Source organism: Dermacentor variabilis, chromosome 8, assembly GCF_050947875.1.
Source record: "Dermacentor variabilis isolate Ectoservices chromosome 8, ASM5094787v1, whole genome shotgun sequence".
Classification (NCBI taxonomy): Eukaryota; Metazoa; Arthropoda; class Arachnida; order Ixodida; family Ixodidae; genus Dermacentor; species Dermacentor variabilis.
Window position 1 is genome coordinate 93,477,855 of NC_134575.1, and position 19,040 is coordinate 93,496,894.

A 19,040-nucleotide genomic window follows, 5' to 3' on the forward strand; every position below is an offset into this window, starting at 1 on the left:
CGGACCAGGACGAATTTTTCTTCAACTTGAGGCCTTGAGGCCACCCGTTCGTAGCAATTGCTACGAACGGGTGGATGTCTGATTTCCCCTTTATTCACTGTCTGAGAAGTTCAACCGCAACTCTACACCTTGCTATGGGCGTCAGTGCTTCGCCTTTAGGGCGAAAGTGGCAATTTTTCGAACGCCACTGACAGCTCATTGCACATCAGACAACGGTATCTTTCAAATACATCAACTTAGCGAAAGAGAGAGAGAGAAGGGGGCGCTTTTTAAGGAAAATTGCAAAGGTTTGCTTGACGGTGCGTATAACATTATGTGTGAGGTAAACGAAATGATAAATGATGCGCAAAAATGAATAACCCGCACAGAAAAGTAGAATCGACGCACCTCGTTGAGGCCAGTGTTTCGCAGAAAGGTAAAAGTGTCTTCGCAGCCCACAATGGAGAACTGCCATAAGTCCGTACTCCAAGTGTAAGTCTCAGCACAAATATTTCTTTGAAAACTTATTTGCGGGGAGGTGGAATTAAGATGCACTTCCACCCGGGCATTGTTACGTAATCGGCATCTAGACGCCGAGGGCGGCGGGACGACCGGCCCAAGAAACAGACCACCCATGCTGCGCCAGGAAGAAAATCACGTTTATTCCTTCAGCGACGTGCTTTTTGTGCGCTAAGTAACCAATCAGAAAGTGGCAAAAGAGAAAGAAAGATATCGCGGCAAGCAGGGCAATCTTATCTGCACGCCCCAACGTTGAATGAGACCAGCAGGGCGATTGTCACCGCATGCGTCAAGTGATTGAAAGTGAAATCGTAAGAGTTTATCTAAAATGCGCTATCAGATAACTGGCGGAGATACATAAACTCTTTGTCAGTAAGAACAATTGAAGGAGCGCTGATGTGTGCGTCACTTTTACACATCGTGACAGAAACTTCAAAGTTGTCACGTGCTGTGTGGTCTCTGTACCGGCGCACAACGCGTGTATGCAGAAAAAACTAGATAGGAGCCACAGTTTGCACAGTGGATGGCCAGGCTACTTCTGCTTTTTGTCTTCACGCTATTGGCGTGCTCGCGAAGACGGTCATTAAGCCAACGGCGCGATTCCCCGATATGCGATGGGCCGCACGAGGTCCGGATCTCGTACAAGGCCTCGCTTTTGCATTGTACGCACAGGTGGTGTACTCATTGACACAGCACCCGCTGCCGGGTTTTCTAGCAGTCAGTTTTCTGCACAGGGAGCTTAATTAGCTGGTAGCCGAATACACAAGCGCAACCCGGTAGTTCCCGCGGTTTTCTTAACACGATGAGAAACGCAGTGCTCATTGTGCACAGGGATTTCCACAACCTGGGAAATTTCAAGGTCTGGCCGGACGCGGTCCTTGGAGGCCCGGACCTCACGCAAAAGAGCACCAGTCCAGACAGACAACAAAGATTCGGGTTTGCCGCTCGCGTTGAGTTGCTGCACCTGAGTATCGTAGCTTTGGGCTACTAAATGGTAGTAGGATCGGGCTAAGGCATTCCTCGAGATACCACTGGTGATGGCGCCTTTGACGAGTTTTGAGTAACTTGACGAGAACAGAAGGAGCTTCTTCGAGCGTGGCGCGTGGATTCAGTCTGTATGACTTTGCCTGAAGTGCAGCTCTGAGCCGAGAAAGTGTATCGTGCCATCGAAAGATAACTCCCTGGTAAAAGTGAGGCCTAGACTATAGTAATGGAACAAGTTGAAAATTTGTTCAACTTGGTAGGGGCCTTACTCTGAGCGCGGTGTACCAGCAGGAAGCAGTCTACACATACAAAAATCCTACCAGTACTGCATCACTCAAAATGGGCTCAATGCGCAAGCCGATGCATACACCTCTTTCAGTACGTACAAATGAATGCTGTGTTCGCCTACAGTGTAGCGGAGGTACAGTAGCAACGAGACCTTGAACCTGGTGCCAATGACGTTCTGTTAACGCACAGAGACATGTTTTTATGCCTTTCTGCACCACTTCCAAGAGGTCATTTTGAGGCAGAGAATAAAAAACGTCCTTGATATCCACTGATAAAGCATGCATACCCACAGGGGAGGAATTGGCCAGAAAGTGTGAAACCTGTGAGGATCTGCGAACGGCGAAAGGATTTTTGTCTTCTAGCAGCGACAAACACTTTCGCAAGAAGGTTCCCAAACACATTTGCCAAGAACCAGCCTCAGAGACGACATTCCTGAAGGAGGAACCTTCCTTGGGTGTCTTGGCTGAGAAGGAATCGCTGAGGCACAGTGCCTTTCAATTTTGAGGGGATGCTGCCATCTTCGTCGAACCCGTCTCTTCACAAAATTTGACAGCCTCACTCTTCGCCCTTGTTGGGTGGAAGCCTTTTGCCAGCTGGAAGTTGTCATGCAGGGCTCTGTCAGCCAGATGCCGATACAATTCAGGGTGGATCCCCACGACGAAGCCTCCCTTGTCATCAAACTGCCCTAGTTTTAAGTCGTCGTCACGTATAATATGACAACCACGCCTGGCAGGCATAGTCATCCTGAATTCGGCGATACTGACAGTAGAGATTCAACGCACTCAAAGACAATGTGATCAGATTCTGGGGTTGTGATATTGGTGGCTGGAGCCCTGAAGAGGGACAAGGCCGCAGTGCAGCCCAAGCTCGGAGCAATGCAGAATTTTGGACCCAGATGTAGAACATGTAGGACTCGGTCCGGGATGACATGTTCTAAAGCTGAGACCAAAATTCTGCGGCTGAAGGGGAGCGGCTATCCCGAGTCCCTGTTATCTGCCTTGAATGGTGCTCTCTTGATTGAGGTCTGTACCTACAAGGACCACATCCGGCCAGACCATGACAATTTCGAAGTGGCGGTAACGCCTTATGCGCACAGTGTTTGCTATTGTGTTAAGAAAGCCGCGTGACATGCGGCTTGTGTATCCGGCTCCGAACAAAATAATTCCTTGAGCAACAAAAAAATTGATTGGTAGCAAACCCGCAAACAGGTGCTGCATCAATAAGCACACCACCAGCGATGTTCCGTGCAAATGCGAGGCCGTGTACGAGATCCACACCTCGTGCGGCCTATCGTATATAGGAGTATCGGGCCGCTGCCTTAATGACCGTCGGCCAGTGCACGTCGATAACGTGAAGACAAAAAGCGGGAGCAATGTGGCCATCCACAGTGCAAAGTGTCGATGTTATCCGCTTTTCAGAATAAAAGGGTTCTGCACCGGCGAAGAGACCAAACAGCACACGAGATTTTTGTAGCTTTGGCCATGATATGTAAAGGTGACGCATGCATCAGTGATCCTTCGATCGCTCTTACTGGCGAAATCTTTATTTATCTCCTCCACGAATTGAATAGTGCATTTTGGTTTCATTTTTACGAGTTCACTTTAATGACTTGACGCATGCGCGGTTGGAAGTGCATCATTTCTCCTCTAGAGAGATTCATTTGCGACGATATAATAAATGCGATGCATTCCTTGGCGAACATGCCACTTGCCATTTTGAAAGTATCTATCTATCTATCTATCTATCTATCTATCTATCTATCTATCTATCTATCTATCTATCTATCTATCTATCTATCTATCTATCTATCTATCTATCTATCTATCTATCTGTCTGTCTGTCTGTCTGTCTGTCTGTCTGTCTGTCTGTCTGTCTGTCTGTCTGTCTGTCTGTCTGTCTGTCTGTCTGTCTGTCTGTCTGTCTGTCTGTTCGTCCGCTTGCCCGCCCGCCTGCCCGCCTACGACTTGGTGGTCTCATGGTCACTTCGTTAATTAGGTACGTGCCAAAATATGCGTAGTATGAGAAGAATGTATGACGAGCATAAATGACAGATCAGGACATGAATGTTGTGATATGCGTGTCATGTAGGTCATGAGACAGCCGCCTACGTCTTCGTACTATCATGGTCGTTTCATTAACTTGATAGGCTCCTCGCACACTGCTTCGCATAACATCGATTCTCAGAGGGCATGGGATCTACCGCTTTTTTTTTTTGGAAGAGCGCAATAAACACAAGTAGTTGACAGCGAGTGCTTATCCTGTGTTTCTCCCTTGTCCGTGTTTATTTTGCACTGTTTATTCACCGACGGGTTGACAACATATTATGGCCGTTTCCGGCGTTGTGAAATTGCTCAAACAGCAGAATAAATGACCATGCAGGTTAAGCTAGCGCTCCTATCTGCCTAATTTTTGTTCGCGAATTTAGTACTGGTCGGGCTGCGACGTTTAGTTTTAGCCGGACATCCATCGCTCTAACTCGGCGAGATTTAGCTTTTCTAGAAAACCTGTAACTAAACCCAACCTCATGTGATTGCTGATTGTCTCAACCCATTTTTGGCATTCTAGTATTGCTTCTTGTTTGTTTTTGAGAATGTACACTTAATCGCCCACGTTTTCAATGAACCTTCAGTTAAAAGGCGTGGTTGTGTCGTTTCCTACTTTTTCCTTGTCTGTCTCTCTCTAGCTAAATATTTAGGTTATGAATCTGCTTAATTTAGGCAAGTGTCTTGTATTGGAAACCCGCAGATAAACTTGTTGCAGGATCAGGTGCGAGAATTTTTACTGAGCTCTGGGTTTGTATGTGCTAAAACCAAGGTATGATTACGAGGCTCGCCGTATGACCAAGGTTTATTTATGACACCCAGGTGCTCATTAACGTGCAAGCGTTTCTACATTTCGCCCCTGTCTAACCTGTCTAAATGCAGGCACCACGGCCGGCATTCAACGCCATGACGTCGCATTTTGCAGCGCCACGCAAAAGCCACTACACCATCACGGCGGGTCATCGGCCCAGAGAACGATACAAGTGTAAGCTGTGTTACCCTCATTCCTTTGCCAGGTGATTCGTAGATCAGTTGCTTAGCAATATCCGATGCGTCGCACCCTTCGGGAACAGAATGCTGCCACTCTCGGTAGCCAGAGTGTGCGTAGGCACCAGCTGGAGAGGCATCGGTCACTTTCGACGTGGTCACAATGCCAGTCCACATGCCGGCGTCTTGAGCCCACTTCATGATGCTGTCCACGTACGCTGCGGTGTTATTGTGGCACTGTTTACTCTACAAAGAAAGGCATTCATTAAGCCAGCACTTCATTTCGAGGACATAATCTGTTCGACATAATACGCATAATAAAAAGTTGGCCTTAGAACACATGCGCAATTTCGTAACGTGCAAGTAAGAATTACTGGGTAATTCTAATCCATGGACAACAAAAGAAATTATTTGGTTAAGTCGCAAGGCGAACAAAGCCAGGAATCAGCACAAGTGATGCCCCTCAGGCAACAATGCAGACAAGATGCACAGACTGTGCGTGTAGCTGAAAAACAAAACCACAAAAGTCAAAGATTACTATCAGGAAGTGCCCTTAAAAATTTTCTTGGGGCCTCCCCCAGAGAGTTCTGGCGTCATATTACACCTAAAAATAAACGTTGGTTTAGCCTTTCCATAAAAGTTTCAAATCTAACTGACAGTGCAGAAAAAGCAAAAGCATTAAACCTCTACATTAGCTCGCTGTTCACAAGCGATGATGGAACTGCCCCTTGATTTCCTTCGCTTGACGGCATACCACCTCTGCAGGACGATAAAGTTTCTGAAGAAGGCGCTCTGTCGTTGTTGCTTAACATTGACACAAAAAATAACAATACGGAACTGATGCCATGCCTAACGCATTCCTTGTCCGGTATGTATAATGGTGCTCCAAATATTAACACCTATATTCGCCAAGTCACTGCCTTGTGGCGAAGTCCTCAATTATTCGAAATTTGCAAAAATAATTCCATTAACTAAATCTGAAAACAAGTGATTCGTGCTTTCACACAGGCCTATTTCGTTCTTGTGTACACGCGCAAAGTTGCTGGAGCATATGATATTTAAACATATACAGATTTTTCAAGAAACTAATAGCGTAATTGACCCACGCAAACACGGTTTCGTAAATGGTTTTAACCACAACGCAACTTCTTCAGACATTTCACGACCTCGTAGGGGCTTTTCAAACCATAGTGAAATTGTTATTATATTTCCGGACGTCGAAAAAGCATTAGATTGCGTTTACCACTCGTATATAAAACCGATTCTAAAGATCAATTCTTTATTTGCGTGGTTTCAGTGATATCTTTCAGACAGGCATCAAAGCGTTTCTGTAGACGGTTCAAGCTCCACGCCCACTTTAGTTCACTCCGTGAAGCCTCAACGTTCCATCGTTGGTCCTCTTCTGTTTTTAGTATTCATTAATGACATAGTCCATGACATACCTGTCAAGATAAGACTTTGGAGACAACTGCATTTTCTATAATGTCATCACCGGGCCTAACTACTAGGCAACTTTAAATAGTTTCCCAGGATAAGATACAGTCCTGGTGTTCTACTTGGAAAATGAACATCATTACTAAAAAGAACCATCGTAATGAGAGTTACGCGCAAGAACCATCCCTTACCTTTCACTTATTGCATCACTACAACTGTATATCTCTCGTCAACGGTTACAAATATTTAGGTTTTATAATTACCTCCGACTTACTGTGTAACGAACACATAGAGCACACACAGAAAAAAAAAGGCAATGAAGATGCTTGAGGATTTAGGCAGAACAACTGGAAGGTCTACCGAAGAAATTAAACTGTTGGCATGCAAAACTTATGTGCGGCCCAGACTGGAGTACGCGTTTCCTTTAGGGACCCACACGCATTAGCAAATAATACCAAGCTGGAGAAAGTGCAAAGAAAGTCAATTATGTTTATTCATAACGCTTACAGCAGGCACACCTACCCTTTAACCTTGCTGCACAGCTCGAATTTGAAACCCTTGGAAATCAGGCGCACGCACGAAAGGCTCAAATTAGTCTGTCAGATTTTTCACAACAACCTAGGAATTAATCAAAACACGTATCTCGAACCTATAAAGCTACAAATAACACGGTTGCATGATAGCAAGAAAGACTGAGAATTCTCATGCAACACAATTGCTTTCAAAAAATCATTCTTTCCCTGAACAGCACGCAATTCTAACAACCTGCCCGCTTAGGCTGTGTCATCGCCAAGTGTTTCTTCATTCTTGAATGCGATATCGAAGCTACCAGCCATCCTTCGAACGTTAATTTCTTTTCAGATATTCTACTTATTCTATTAGCAATTGCTCGAGCGTTATCACCACTGTTTGTGCCTGATTCGCGTTTTTCACTACAGTGAACAGTGCTCAGTTCGGTTATCTGCGAATACTTGCTCAATGTGTTGATCTCTGTTTTGTCTTCATCTGTCCTTTAGCTAAACTCAGCAATTCTGGACTTTCGTCCGCAAAGGCTGCACCCTTCCGAATCATTGCTGTGTTCTCTTTGTTTTGGGAACATTAAATTTCTGTTTACATTTCGAGCCTGCGTTGTTTCGTCTTGTTCGTACGCTCCTTTGTTGTTTTCTTGTATTGGAAAGCGCATTGTCAAATGTCGTATCGGCTATATTGCTACCCACTCCTGCCTACGCGTTCTCGCACAGAAGCCGGCCGTACCTAATAAATAAATGAATAAATAAATAAATGAATGAATGAATGAATGAATGAATGAATGAATGAATGAATGAATGAATGAATGAATGAATGAATGAATGAATGAATGAACTGCTGCTGCTGTGTTCTTAATTGTTATCAATCGTTGGTGCTGACAACCCCGACATTATCAACTATCTGCCAGGCATGACTTGCAAAGTCTACCTGGCCGCAGGGCAGTGAATGCACTATCGAAGAGCCGTAAAGATGTGACAAAAAGCGCAGCGGAAGGCTGAAAATTGCACCCAGTACTCTGCTTCTGAGTCGACCAAGCAGTAAACAAAGAAGAAGCACCATTCAAACAAAATTTTAGCGACAAATATAATGTAAACACAAAGCTACAATCTTATAGAGCGAACCACATATCATTTCTGCGCATTGTGCTCACAATATGGAAATCCCACAGCGTTGCGTCAATCGGTGCTTCACTTATCCGTCAGATCTTCCGTCTTTCTATTAGTTGGCAAGTCACTCGGAAAGTCTGGTGACATCATATTATAAGTATTTTCTTACGTTTGCACCTCGGTCACGAAAGTGACCGAAACATGGACAAAGCGAGGGCACAACGACCAAATAAAAGAAGTGCTTTAAGTGTGTTACGCGCGTTGAAGGTGTGTTCATTTGAAATAGAACAAGTTATGCTATAGTTAGATTCTGTTCATGATTCTTATAGATAATGTTCTCTAGTCTATCATGTTGCAGTCTGCTTTGTGTTCCTTATATTTATCATTAATGGATGTACTGCATTGTTCCAAAAAAGGTGTATGAATAATGTTCCTGCAATATGGTTATAAGTCAATTTTATCGCCTACCTTTACACTGGAGTCCACTCCAATTGTACCCATATTGGCCTTGACGCCACAAAGATACGCTGTAGCTGAGTTGGCTGAGTCAGACGTTTGTGTGTCTAGTCCGTATGTCTTTGATAAGGACACATAGGGAAACTTTTCCCAAGAAAGAACAGTCTCTTCGCCACTGTTGTTCCTTGTGATTTGGCCCTTGTAGATTCTAGCAGCAGTAACCGTGCTCACGCCCATGCCATCTCCAAGGAAGAGCACCACGTATTTTGCGCGATTATTGTAAACGGGTTTGCTCAAAATCTTCTCGATTTCTAGCTTTCCCAAATTGCTCCAATACGTTCTGTTTGCTGGAAAGAAGAGGAGTTAATTACTGTCAATTTACCAATTTTTCACACAGCATTGTACCGTAAAGACAGCTTATTAATGAGCAGTGCACAGAAAGTGAGTGGTTACGCCCTGAACATCCTAATGTATAAATCGAAGGTATTTATATCATCCAGCTGAACAGTGCTATTGCTTTCTTAGATCAGAAATGAAGAATCGAGGACGACAATAGATGTTCTCTAAGAGGTACGCCCCTGCACATAACCAGGTCATATCACTGGGTTCGGTCATGAACTAACGTTACTTAAAAAGTTGAACTTCGAAAAAGCGCTTTATTTCAGGGCTAAGAAAGCCGGCCAGGCTGTGTCCAAGTACCTGAAGGCCACAAAAGAAGCCTTCTTGTCGGGTGAAGCATTCCGGGTCTTATTCCACAGGCGTAGTTGGTCTACTCTACTCGCACGCTACAGTTGCCGGGAAGCGGCAACTGTAGCGTGCGAAACGTGGAGTTACGTAATCACACTTTCCTATGTAAAAGAGAAATCCGCATAGCGACTGATTTGTGTTGTGACCGTGCTTTCATATACGTGACCTTCCACGAATAGTGAGGACTCCTGAAGAGCAGGGTGCCCACTAAGGACGGCGAAATTGTGGTTAAGCCCATTTCTCTTCTCTCTGGTCCACTATTTATAATTGAACAAAGTAGTGGCGCAAGCCAAGTAGCTCACGGTTTAAACGTCTTGGGCTAATAATTAGGTAAGGGGCAGGTGAAAGCCGCCATGGGTACAAGCTATGTCGCAATGGGTAATGGTTCTAGTTGTCCACAGCTTCGCTGTGCAACCTCTTTGACAGCGTGGATGGCAGACCCCTTATTTTAATGTGCGAATATTGGCACTTTAGGATAACGTTAAAAAAAGAAATGTGTCCATGCACTGAAACTGCGCGTAGACTAGAAACATATGCTTGTGATACGGGTTGTCATTGTAGTTGCGTACAGTCAACAGACCGTTAAATACACAGACATATTTACTGCACTGCGCCGCAAAAGCAAGAATAATGATTGCGAATGTCTCCTAAAATGTTGCACCTTGGCCTCTTTTATACGCTCAGTAGCCACATGCACAACATCTCAAAGTAATATAAAACCATCGGTATGACTCACCTTCTTCCGTAATATTAGGCACTTTAAATGGATCGCACGCAACGCCCGTAATTGTTCCAATAACGATGACAACCACGCAATACATTGCCTACCACCAGGTACTTACACACCTATGTCTAACATAAACCCAGCGGGGCTCAGTAAACGCGATCTCGTACGCCTTGCATTTATACATGAAGTTCGCATTGGATGTCCCATAGAAGTGCTTCCAGTACGGACGCACGCAGACTGCGTTATCTATGGCATTTGCCAAATGTCATGCCAGGCGGGATTGTTGTTGAAGTATTCTGCCCCCACGACATTTCAAGGATCGATCACCACCCCCTTTTAAGTCGAAACGAATGCCAGCTTCATTCTTCGCTTGGCGACTCAATATAAAAACAAAAAAAATGTTATATTCTGCGAATTATGACACATTCTAAACAAGTAGAACAAATATTTCGGTTTTGTACAATAACAGGCCGAGAACCTCGCGGAGAACTCTGTCTTTTAAACGTACTAATTGGCATATTAGACGCGATATGCCCAACTGAATGGCGTGAAGCTCGGCGGCGTTTCAGGTCATGGTCAAGTGTAAAATTAAATATATACACTTTACTTTATAAGGTACAGCGGAGATGGAGGAATTGCATAATACTCCTGTGTCCATCTCAGTTTTAGCAAGATGTTTAGCGGCATTCATATTATTCGCGCATTCGATACAATATCACTCATATTCTACATTGTGAGATTATATTGTATATTACACATTGTTGAATTGTCGATTATGTCAGGAATGAAACTGTATTGAAAATTATTTCCGGCATTAAGAATGAAAGCAGTGGTATCGACTAACTGCGTTCCGTATTAAGCACGGCTTCTGCATCTTGCCCACTCTTATAGCCCATAGGAAAGCAGACCCGCCCGAAACTTTCCCGGGTTCTTACTTTTTCGAGCTCTGCCATGTCTTGTATTCGGCCGTGTAAATGCTGCTATGAGAAAATGCAGTAGTTCTTTTCGGTTCGCGAGGATTTGTCGCAAAGAATGCAAATACATGACATCGCAAATCTTGGACGCACTTTGGCTGTGCTGCGCTAAGCTACAAAGACACTCGTAGAAACTGCCTTCATCATCATTCCCAAGCGCAATATATATTTAAATACAATAAAACGGCCTTTCTTAGATGTAAGTAGGAATAAATGCAAAACGACAGTCTGAATAAAAAAGTAATACAACTTGGTTCTGAAGAACGAATTTGCCGTCGCAGATATCTTACAAGGTTGGCGGGTTTTTCCTCTTCAAGGCGGTCTTGTACGGTAGACGTTAAAGCTAGGCCATAAAGACCACTTTTCTCAATGTTCAAGACATTGCAGCCGTAGGCAAAGGGCAGGGGCTGGCATTTCGGAGTGCCGTGCGTCTCCCGTTCCTTAAGAAGCTTGAGGCAGCAACAACATGCACACTTGAAAGCTTTCCTCGTCAACAACATCGCACTCTGTAAAACAGACAATGCGAGATTCGGGGATGACATGTGATGGCGGCGTTCTATAAGGGCAAATGCACCCCTAAAAAATGTTGGCATTCATTCTTTTAAATTTAATAGACGAAGGCTCATAGTTGTTTCCTAAAGGTGTAAGGAACACGAGTGACCTCTTTGATTTCGCTAAAGACGGACATTTGTAAAAAAAAAAAACTATGTCACGTGCACTACGTGAAAAGCGCCACGGTATCAAGGCTTCTAGAGCTTTTTATTTTGCCACAAATTGTAATAACGTACTACTTCTACAGAGGTAAAGTTCTGCGCTTAGAGCCTTCCCGTTAAGTCCAATGACATTCAAAGTTTCATAAGAACGACATCTGAACTTTTATAGTAGGCAGCCAATGCTCAGCGACATCTTTATAGCAGTCAGTTAAAAACTATATCATCCTACAAAAGAAAGAAAAAGCACAAATTACTCAAAGCCTTTGCTTTGCTCACGCATCATTCAATATTCAATCATATAAAGGCTATCACACTAATCTTAAGCGTTTATGCAAAAATGTACAGATGACCGAATTTTTTTTCTTGTGAGATAGAGAGAGAGAATGAACCTTTATTTGAAGCAGTGACTTGTCGGTCGAAGTGGGAGGGTCCCTTATTCGAGGAACCTTCTGGCTTGGATCGCCCTCCGGGCGCGGGTGGCGAGTTCGCGCTGGTCTACCAGGTCCGGTTTGGAGATCGCAGCCTCCCATGTTTCAGCGAGGAGGTTTGAGTCTGCGTCTGCTGCTATTAGTGGTGTCGCTGTGATGCTTGCTCGGGTGTTCGTGCATCGCAGGAGGAGGTGCGTCAGAGTGTCTGGCACGTCGCAGTGTGGACAAATGTAGCTGTATAGCGTCGGATGGAAATGATGCAGTAAGCTTCCGTGGGTAAAGGCATTGCTCTGGAGCCGCCTGTAGTCGGTGCCTTCGTTTCTCGTTAGTTTTGGGTGTGGTGGAGGGTATACCCTGCGTCCAAGCCGATGGTGCTGCAGTAGTACTTGGGTGTGTTAGCGGTATTGTTTCCGTTTCCTCCGCTGATTTGGGTGGGTGGGACATGTCTAGAATCTCGTGCGGGGAGGCCTGGTTGACGCTTGCGCGGGCCGCGGTGTGTGCCACTACATTCCCCTCGCGTCCCTCGTGTCCCCGAACCCACAGGATGCAGGTGTAGGTGGAAGGAGTGTCGCCACGTTTCAGCATGTTGATCGCGTTGATGGAGATTCTGCCCTTCATGTAGTTGCGTACCGCTGTTTAAGAGTCGGTGAAGACCACCATGGCATTCTCGCTTGTACGGTTGGCGAGTGCTATAGCGGCCTCCTCAGCTGTGTCCGCGCGTTTGGCGAGATTGTAGCCAACGCCCGTGTCGTCCCCCTGTAGTCTGTGACGCTGATGGCGAAGGCGTTTCGGCCCGGATACTTGGCTGCGTCCACGTAGCGCGCCTGCGGGTCGTTACGGTCCTTGTGTCTGAGGCGTTTACCCTGGCCAGCCTGTGCCTCGATGGTGTTTTGTATGCATGTCCCGAGGGATCTGATAAATTTGTAGACATTCTCGGAGCTTCGACTTGATCTTTTCCTTACGTTCGCCGCCATTCACCTTTGGTATCCGGGCGCCTGACATGGATTGGCTTATGTACCTGTTTCACCAGCGGGTGTCCGGCGGTGGGGTTCGAGCCCAGCACCACCGGCCGCGGAGAGAGTGCTGGGTTCCAAAATAGAGTACATACGCAAGTGATCAGCTACAAATGAAGCCATGATAAACTCATTTCTCTCCATATATGTAGTAAAAAGTGCAGGTTTTGAATTCGAGTTTACTCGTGCAGTAGCACAGATGCGCCGAAGGTCGATGTTAGGCTCGCGTAAGGACTTGGGATCATTGCTTTTCAACAGCATATGAGTACCGCACGCCTATATATTGTGGGAATTTATAAGCTATTCTTTGTCATCTGTACATGATCATCATCATGTGGGGTTCATATGGAGTTCTTCTTCATCAAAGCTTGTGGGGCTGGCTCTAGAGTGTGATCCGTGCTGTGGGCGTGGTCGGTTCGCCCAGTCTTTGACGCGGAATAAACGTCGTGATAACTGCTGCGTCTCAATATGGATGCAAGCTGCACGCCTTATCAAATTGCTGACCTCGATGAATCGCAGTGGCTCAACCGCTATGGTGCTCTGCATTGGAGAATGAGGACACGAGTTCACATCTTGGCTACTGCGGCAGCCAGCATTTCTTGAACCCTAGTTGGCCAACGTAAATCCGTAGCCTCCCTCATCTATACGGCGTCCGATAACATCTGTGCACCTTCAGGACCTTGCACCATACCCTTTATTTTAGGTTGACAGTGGGCCTCACAGCGTGGTCCGGGAGTTTACAAATGTTAGCAAGGGCAGCAAGATACGTCAATGTCTTGATGGAGTTCTGCCGCTTCTATAAAAACAATTTGCAAATATATTGTTGTAGCGAGGAGCCATGGACATTGCAATAAAGGCTGAATGGCAAAAATAACGAACACATGCGTTTACGCTTCTTCTAAATGACTCGTATTGATGGATGCTATGAAAGAATATACGACCCTGTGCAAGAAGGTGAAATCCTACGCAACTAATAACCGTGCTGTAAAATTATACACAAAACGAAGCGTTAAGTGCCCCTGCAAATAACAACACTATTCACGATGCGAGGTGTCGACGTGGGGCAAGCTACTCCAGTACGCGTCCTGCTTTTAGTAATTTCCGGCTGTCTATCTCACGGCCTCTACACGCGTTCCCCACGAACGCAACGGCACTGACATGTGGCGCTGTGAGGGACTCAGCTCTGTGTTGCATAGGCCCATTCGCCAATCCCGCATTTAGTGGAATTACAGTGCATGAATCAACAGTGGTGTAGTAAAGAAGTTTTTTTTCCCGCGGAAAGAGGTAAGCTCGCACTTGACATAAGGACGGGGGGCCCGTTGCTGGTATGCCCCCCCCCTCGAGGTATGCCCCTGTGAACAAAATAGCGGAGTCATTACCGTACTCAGCCGACTGGCGACAATTTCATGTACTTAGTAAGAATGCTTAGTAAAGTGATAAGGCCCTGTTACTGTGCATAATAAGCTATTTGTGAAGCTACCAGAATGTATTTGGACAGTATACATTTTATTTGCATTCGTATCTGACACGAAAATAACCGTCTTTGTTTAAGGTGTGCGGGCGAACTCCAGACTTGCAACAACGCGGGCCCGTCGACCAAATGGGGTGACCGTTCTCCTTGTCTAAATTTGTAGAAACTCCAACCATAATATACCCATGAACGTCGCCTATACTGGCCATACATTAAAGTACGTGGATTTTAGATTCAGCTTACGTAAGAACACTCAGGTAGCATTAATTTCAGCGGAACTGTCTTCTGAAGGGCTCCTCAAGATTTGCTCGGGTACGGTTATTCTCAAGAATTATTGCTCAGCCCTGTTTTTCTAGTCGCTCATTCCGTCTTTCAGTGAACCCCATCTTCCTCAGGTTTCCGTCTTCTACGCTCGTTCTGAGCTCATATTTACTCTCATGAGTCCTCTCACGTGTACTGATTGACATCTCTTAGTAGCTGTGGAGCAGGCAGATCCTTAGTTTGTATCACATGTGTTTCTTCACTGGATGTTTGTCTTCTATCCGTGCTCTTTGGTTAAATACTGCCCTACGTTATGCGACACAACGGTATCCGCTGTTCACAGCTGTTCACGAAGGAGTGCCTTTTCCGACGCTTTTAAATACTGTCCACCCGTTGTCTATCCGTCATTCGTGGCTACCCGTAGCAAGTCAGAGTCACAAATTAAACTTCTTGAAGTTATTCAACTTACCAGACACCACGTTTTCAGATAATGTTCTCTCAAAGCCTAGAGACAGTCAAATAGTGCTGTGCTAGCATGATAATGAACACCTCTTTTGAACGTTTTCCCAAAGTGGAGGTCAATGAATCGGGTTCAGTCCCGGTTATCCTCCCTGTTTTTCAGTGGTTCTTGTTGACTTTTTTTTTTAAATCTTGCCTTTAGCTACGTATTCTTTGGCGACGCAAAGCTTACAAAGGTGAACGCGAGCGTACTTCCTTCACGTCATCAGCTCGTAGCAAGATTTTTTACTTCCAAAGCATGCGCATGTTTTTCGTAAGGTGGATGAACAAAGAAGCAGGGAGCGGAGTCCGTGGCATAGACTAGCAGCAGCTTGAGTTTGACCGCTGTGTGCTCAACTAACCAGTCCTCCGATCGCACCCCAGGGGTGCGATCGGAGATCGTTATTTGGGGCGGTCGTTTAGTTACCGGGGAGCGCGATTGGCCTATTCCGCGCCGACGTCGCCAGCCGCGGGCGCTTCTTTCCCTCGCTGTGCGCGACGCTACCTAGGGACGACGACCAATATTTATAAATTGTGGTAGTTGCACGTATTACTACTTGGAAATATATTTAAGCTTCAGAAGAAAAAAATACGTTTTTTAGATAAAGACTTCATTCGTTGGAACGACGAGAAACATTTAATATTGTAGTATACTGTCTGCAAGCAGACGACGAACAAGGGAAGTAAACTTCCGGGGAGTTCCCCGTTTGCCGATGGGCTGCTATCTCCGCCCCGTTCTCACAAATTTTGCATACTGAGACTTTGTGACGTTGCAGCAACCGAACAGAACACGTATCGAACAAAGATCTCCGATCGCACCCCAGACTGCTAGTAAATCAATATGTCCCTCGGTGACGCACACATCAGCCTAGGTTTTGCTAACGGCGTACTTGTTCGCTGCGGCATCCAGCCGCGTAGCGAGATCTGCTAGCAGGCCGCGTTTGTCGACGAGACGCGCCCAACGAAAGTGCATTCGCAGCGTTTTCTCTTAATCTTTCTTTTTTGTTTTTGTAAAGCCTCACTCTGAGCCGTAGCATCAAACGTTAACCTCATGATAACTACTCTGTTCTCTGATAACTACGTGTCTTTGTACGAAGCCAAGGCCTGCAAGCTAAAGTCTACAGTAGTCCCATTTGACATCACCGTGATACGGCGCGCTTTTGGTTTTACGGCCTTTTAATGCCTTGTTGAAATTTGTAGAACGCACTTTTGGATTACCAAAATTAAGTGCATCAGGAAAATTTACGAAACAGTTAGCGTCGCTATCTCTGATCTGTCTATGCAGCAGTGTGGTAAAAAATGGTACAGAAACCAATGAAAATCAATTACATAAACTCAATAAGAACGTTCAGTATTTACGAGCCCCGACTCTTCGATTCATTTAAATGCTCCTGCGTTGTCTCGCACGTTTTCAAATATTATCTTACCCGCCGTGGTTGCTCAGTGGTTATGGTGTTGGGCTGCTGAGCACGTGGTAGCGGGATTGAATCCCAGCCACTGCGGCCGAAAACACCCGTGTACTTAGATTTAGGTGCACGTTAAAGAACCCCAGGTGGTCGAAATTTCCGGAGTCCTCCACTACGGCGTGCCTCATAATCAGAAAGCGGTTTTGGCACGTAAAACCCCCTAATTTAATTAATTTTAAATATTATCTTTAACATGTAATTCCTTGGCAGCGTAGCCTATAGGCTACGTGTCTCTGTACGACGCCAAGGACTGCCAGCTAAAGTCTATAGTATTTCGATTTGAAATCACCGTGATACGGCGCGCTTTTGGTTTTACGGCCATTTAATGCCTCATGACTTCATCTATAACAATACTGTTCCATATTACGTCATTCGTACGCTGCGCGCAGGGATCGCATGTGGTGGCAACTTATGGAAAGAGAAAAAAAATAGCATGTTGCTTCTTTTTTATATATGAGATAGAAAAATAAACGGTGGTTAACTAATGTAGGCCGATTTTTTAAATATAAGATAGCGTTGGAATCGGTTGGCGCAGGAGGTAAGTGGATATCGCAGGGAAGAGGCCTTCGTCCTGCAGTTGACATAACATAGGCTGCTGCTGCTGATGATGATGATCAGCGGTAATAAACACCAGGATTGCTAAATATACAGCACACATCACCAGCGCTGGTCAGGTGTGTCCAGGTGTAAGGTGCAATTATGTGCATTGAGGGACACGTATATGACAATGAAATGTTTATCATGCATTGAGGCAGATAACATTTCGAGAGCATGAACCAAAATGCAAGAGAGTATTTACATAGGTTTATGGTAATGATATGTTCATTGAAGAAGGCTCAAGAATACAATCACCCAGCATGGGCAATCAGCAATGCCTTAGAGATTTAGAGAACATGTATTTCCCGCCCCCAAGCGTTGACGCACAAGCAAGAAGCGGAGACAGTTTATTTTTCAGACAATATATAATTTTAAAATGTAGCCTGCGGTAGATGGCATAATTCAGGTTATTCAGCCTGATTACTCAAAGAGGCAAACGTTACTAGGACTAAAAGCCGACATGCATGATTGACCGATTAATAAAAAAATCACTAATTAATTTCGTAACAGAGTACTTCACGGCACTTACCGTCATTTACAAGTTTTTCCCGGTGAGTTCATAAGGTGTATCCACTTGGAACCAATATTTAGGATGACTCCAGTTTCGACATGTTAATTCCCCAAATTGGCGACAAAATATTTCGGCGTCCCAGTTACCCCCTGCTTCAATGGATAAGACGTTTTTGTATGAAGGTATGTTGTACAACAGAGCAATTTTGCGCAAGTTTGACGGTGCATATCTCGAAACAAGTGGCATCTTGAATATTCGCTCCAAGTGGATCATCATCATCATCAGCCTATTTTGTGCCCACTGCAGGACGAAGGTCGACTCTCCCTGCGATATATATTTACGCCTGTCCGGCACCGACCGATTCCAAGCAGCGCCTGTGATACTGTTAATTTCATTGAACCACCTAATCTTCTGCAGTCCTCGACTGCGCTTCCATTCTCTTGGCGCCCATCCTGTAACCAAGTACACTGTAAAGGATTTTTCTTAAAAAAAGAAATTTTCTGGCAGCTGCCTTGCCACAAAATTTCTGTAAAGCTCTGCTCGCTACTTTTCTTTTTCCTCTTATTTAACAAGCTCTTTCTGTTTTACATTAAGAGAAATTTTCTGTTTAGAGACAGTTATCCATTTTGTATTACAGGAAAAGTTCTGTTCTCAGTCTAAATTTTTTTTTTATTTTTTGAATTTTTTTGGGAAAAGACAAAGGCCACACGTAGCGCTCCTGTGTGTCTCCGTTGTTACTTCACTCAGTTTTCTGGAGCTGCTCTTAAACATGGTGAACACTTTTTCTCTCAGTTTTATTTTACAGAAAATATGTGTTAAAAACTAACGATTTTGAGGCACAGAAAAAGTTCTAGCTTCTCTTTATATTTTTCTCTTACGTCACTTTTCATTCTGTTCTACGTACAAAAGTGTGACGTGTGAAGACATTTTTCTATCGTGATGAATGACGGGCGAACCAGAAATGTCGCTGAAGCCAACGCTTTGAAAGGGCATTTCTCTTCGTGAGGGCAGTTGCCGCCCTCACAAAGAGATTTTTTTTTTTTTTTGTAGAAACGTTGACTGCAGCCGATATTCCCTGTTCGACCACAGTTTATCCATTCTAGACTCCCTTTCATGAGAACTTTTGTAACGTTTGAATACTCAATCGCGCCTCACTTAATCATTAAAAAAATAACAAATAAGACGTAAATATGCAGCTGGTCTCAGAAGGAAATTCTCCTCTGTGCTCAAAGATGAAAATGATCAACTGCAGCGGGAAAAGTCAAAGGCCACACGTAGCGCTCCTGTGTGTCTCCGTTGTTACTTCACTCA

At 44.9% G+C, this 19,040-nt stretch overlaps 1 protein-coding gene across 3 annotated transcripts in view; it reads right to left on the reverse strand.

Annotated features, from left to right (window-relative positions):
* LOC142590414 (alkaline phosphatase, tissue-nonspecific isozyme-like) overlaps positions 1–11,172 on the reverse strand; it is a 64,639-nt gene extending 53,467 nt beyond the window's left edge. Inside the window, exons 1-3 of one of the 3 annotated variants that reach the window (XM_075702508.1) lie at positions 11,062–11,172; positions 8,336–8,670; positions 4,812–5,045 (exon numbers count right to left, since the gene is read on the reverse strand). In XM_075702508.1, coding sequence (XP_075558623.1) covers positions 4,812–5,045; positions 8,336–8,560 — 459 coding nt within the window. In that variant the 5' untranslated portion in view covers positions 8,561–8,670; positions 11,062–11,172. Of the gene's footprint in view, positions 1–4,811; positions 5,046–8,335; positions 8,671–9,806; positions 10,023–11,061 lie in introns of those variants that run through there. The other 2 variants (XM_075702507.1, XM_075702505.1) reach the window with 2 other exon arrangements.
* Positions 11,173–19,040: the final 7,868 nt, after the last annotated feature.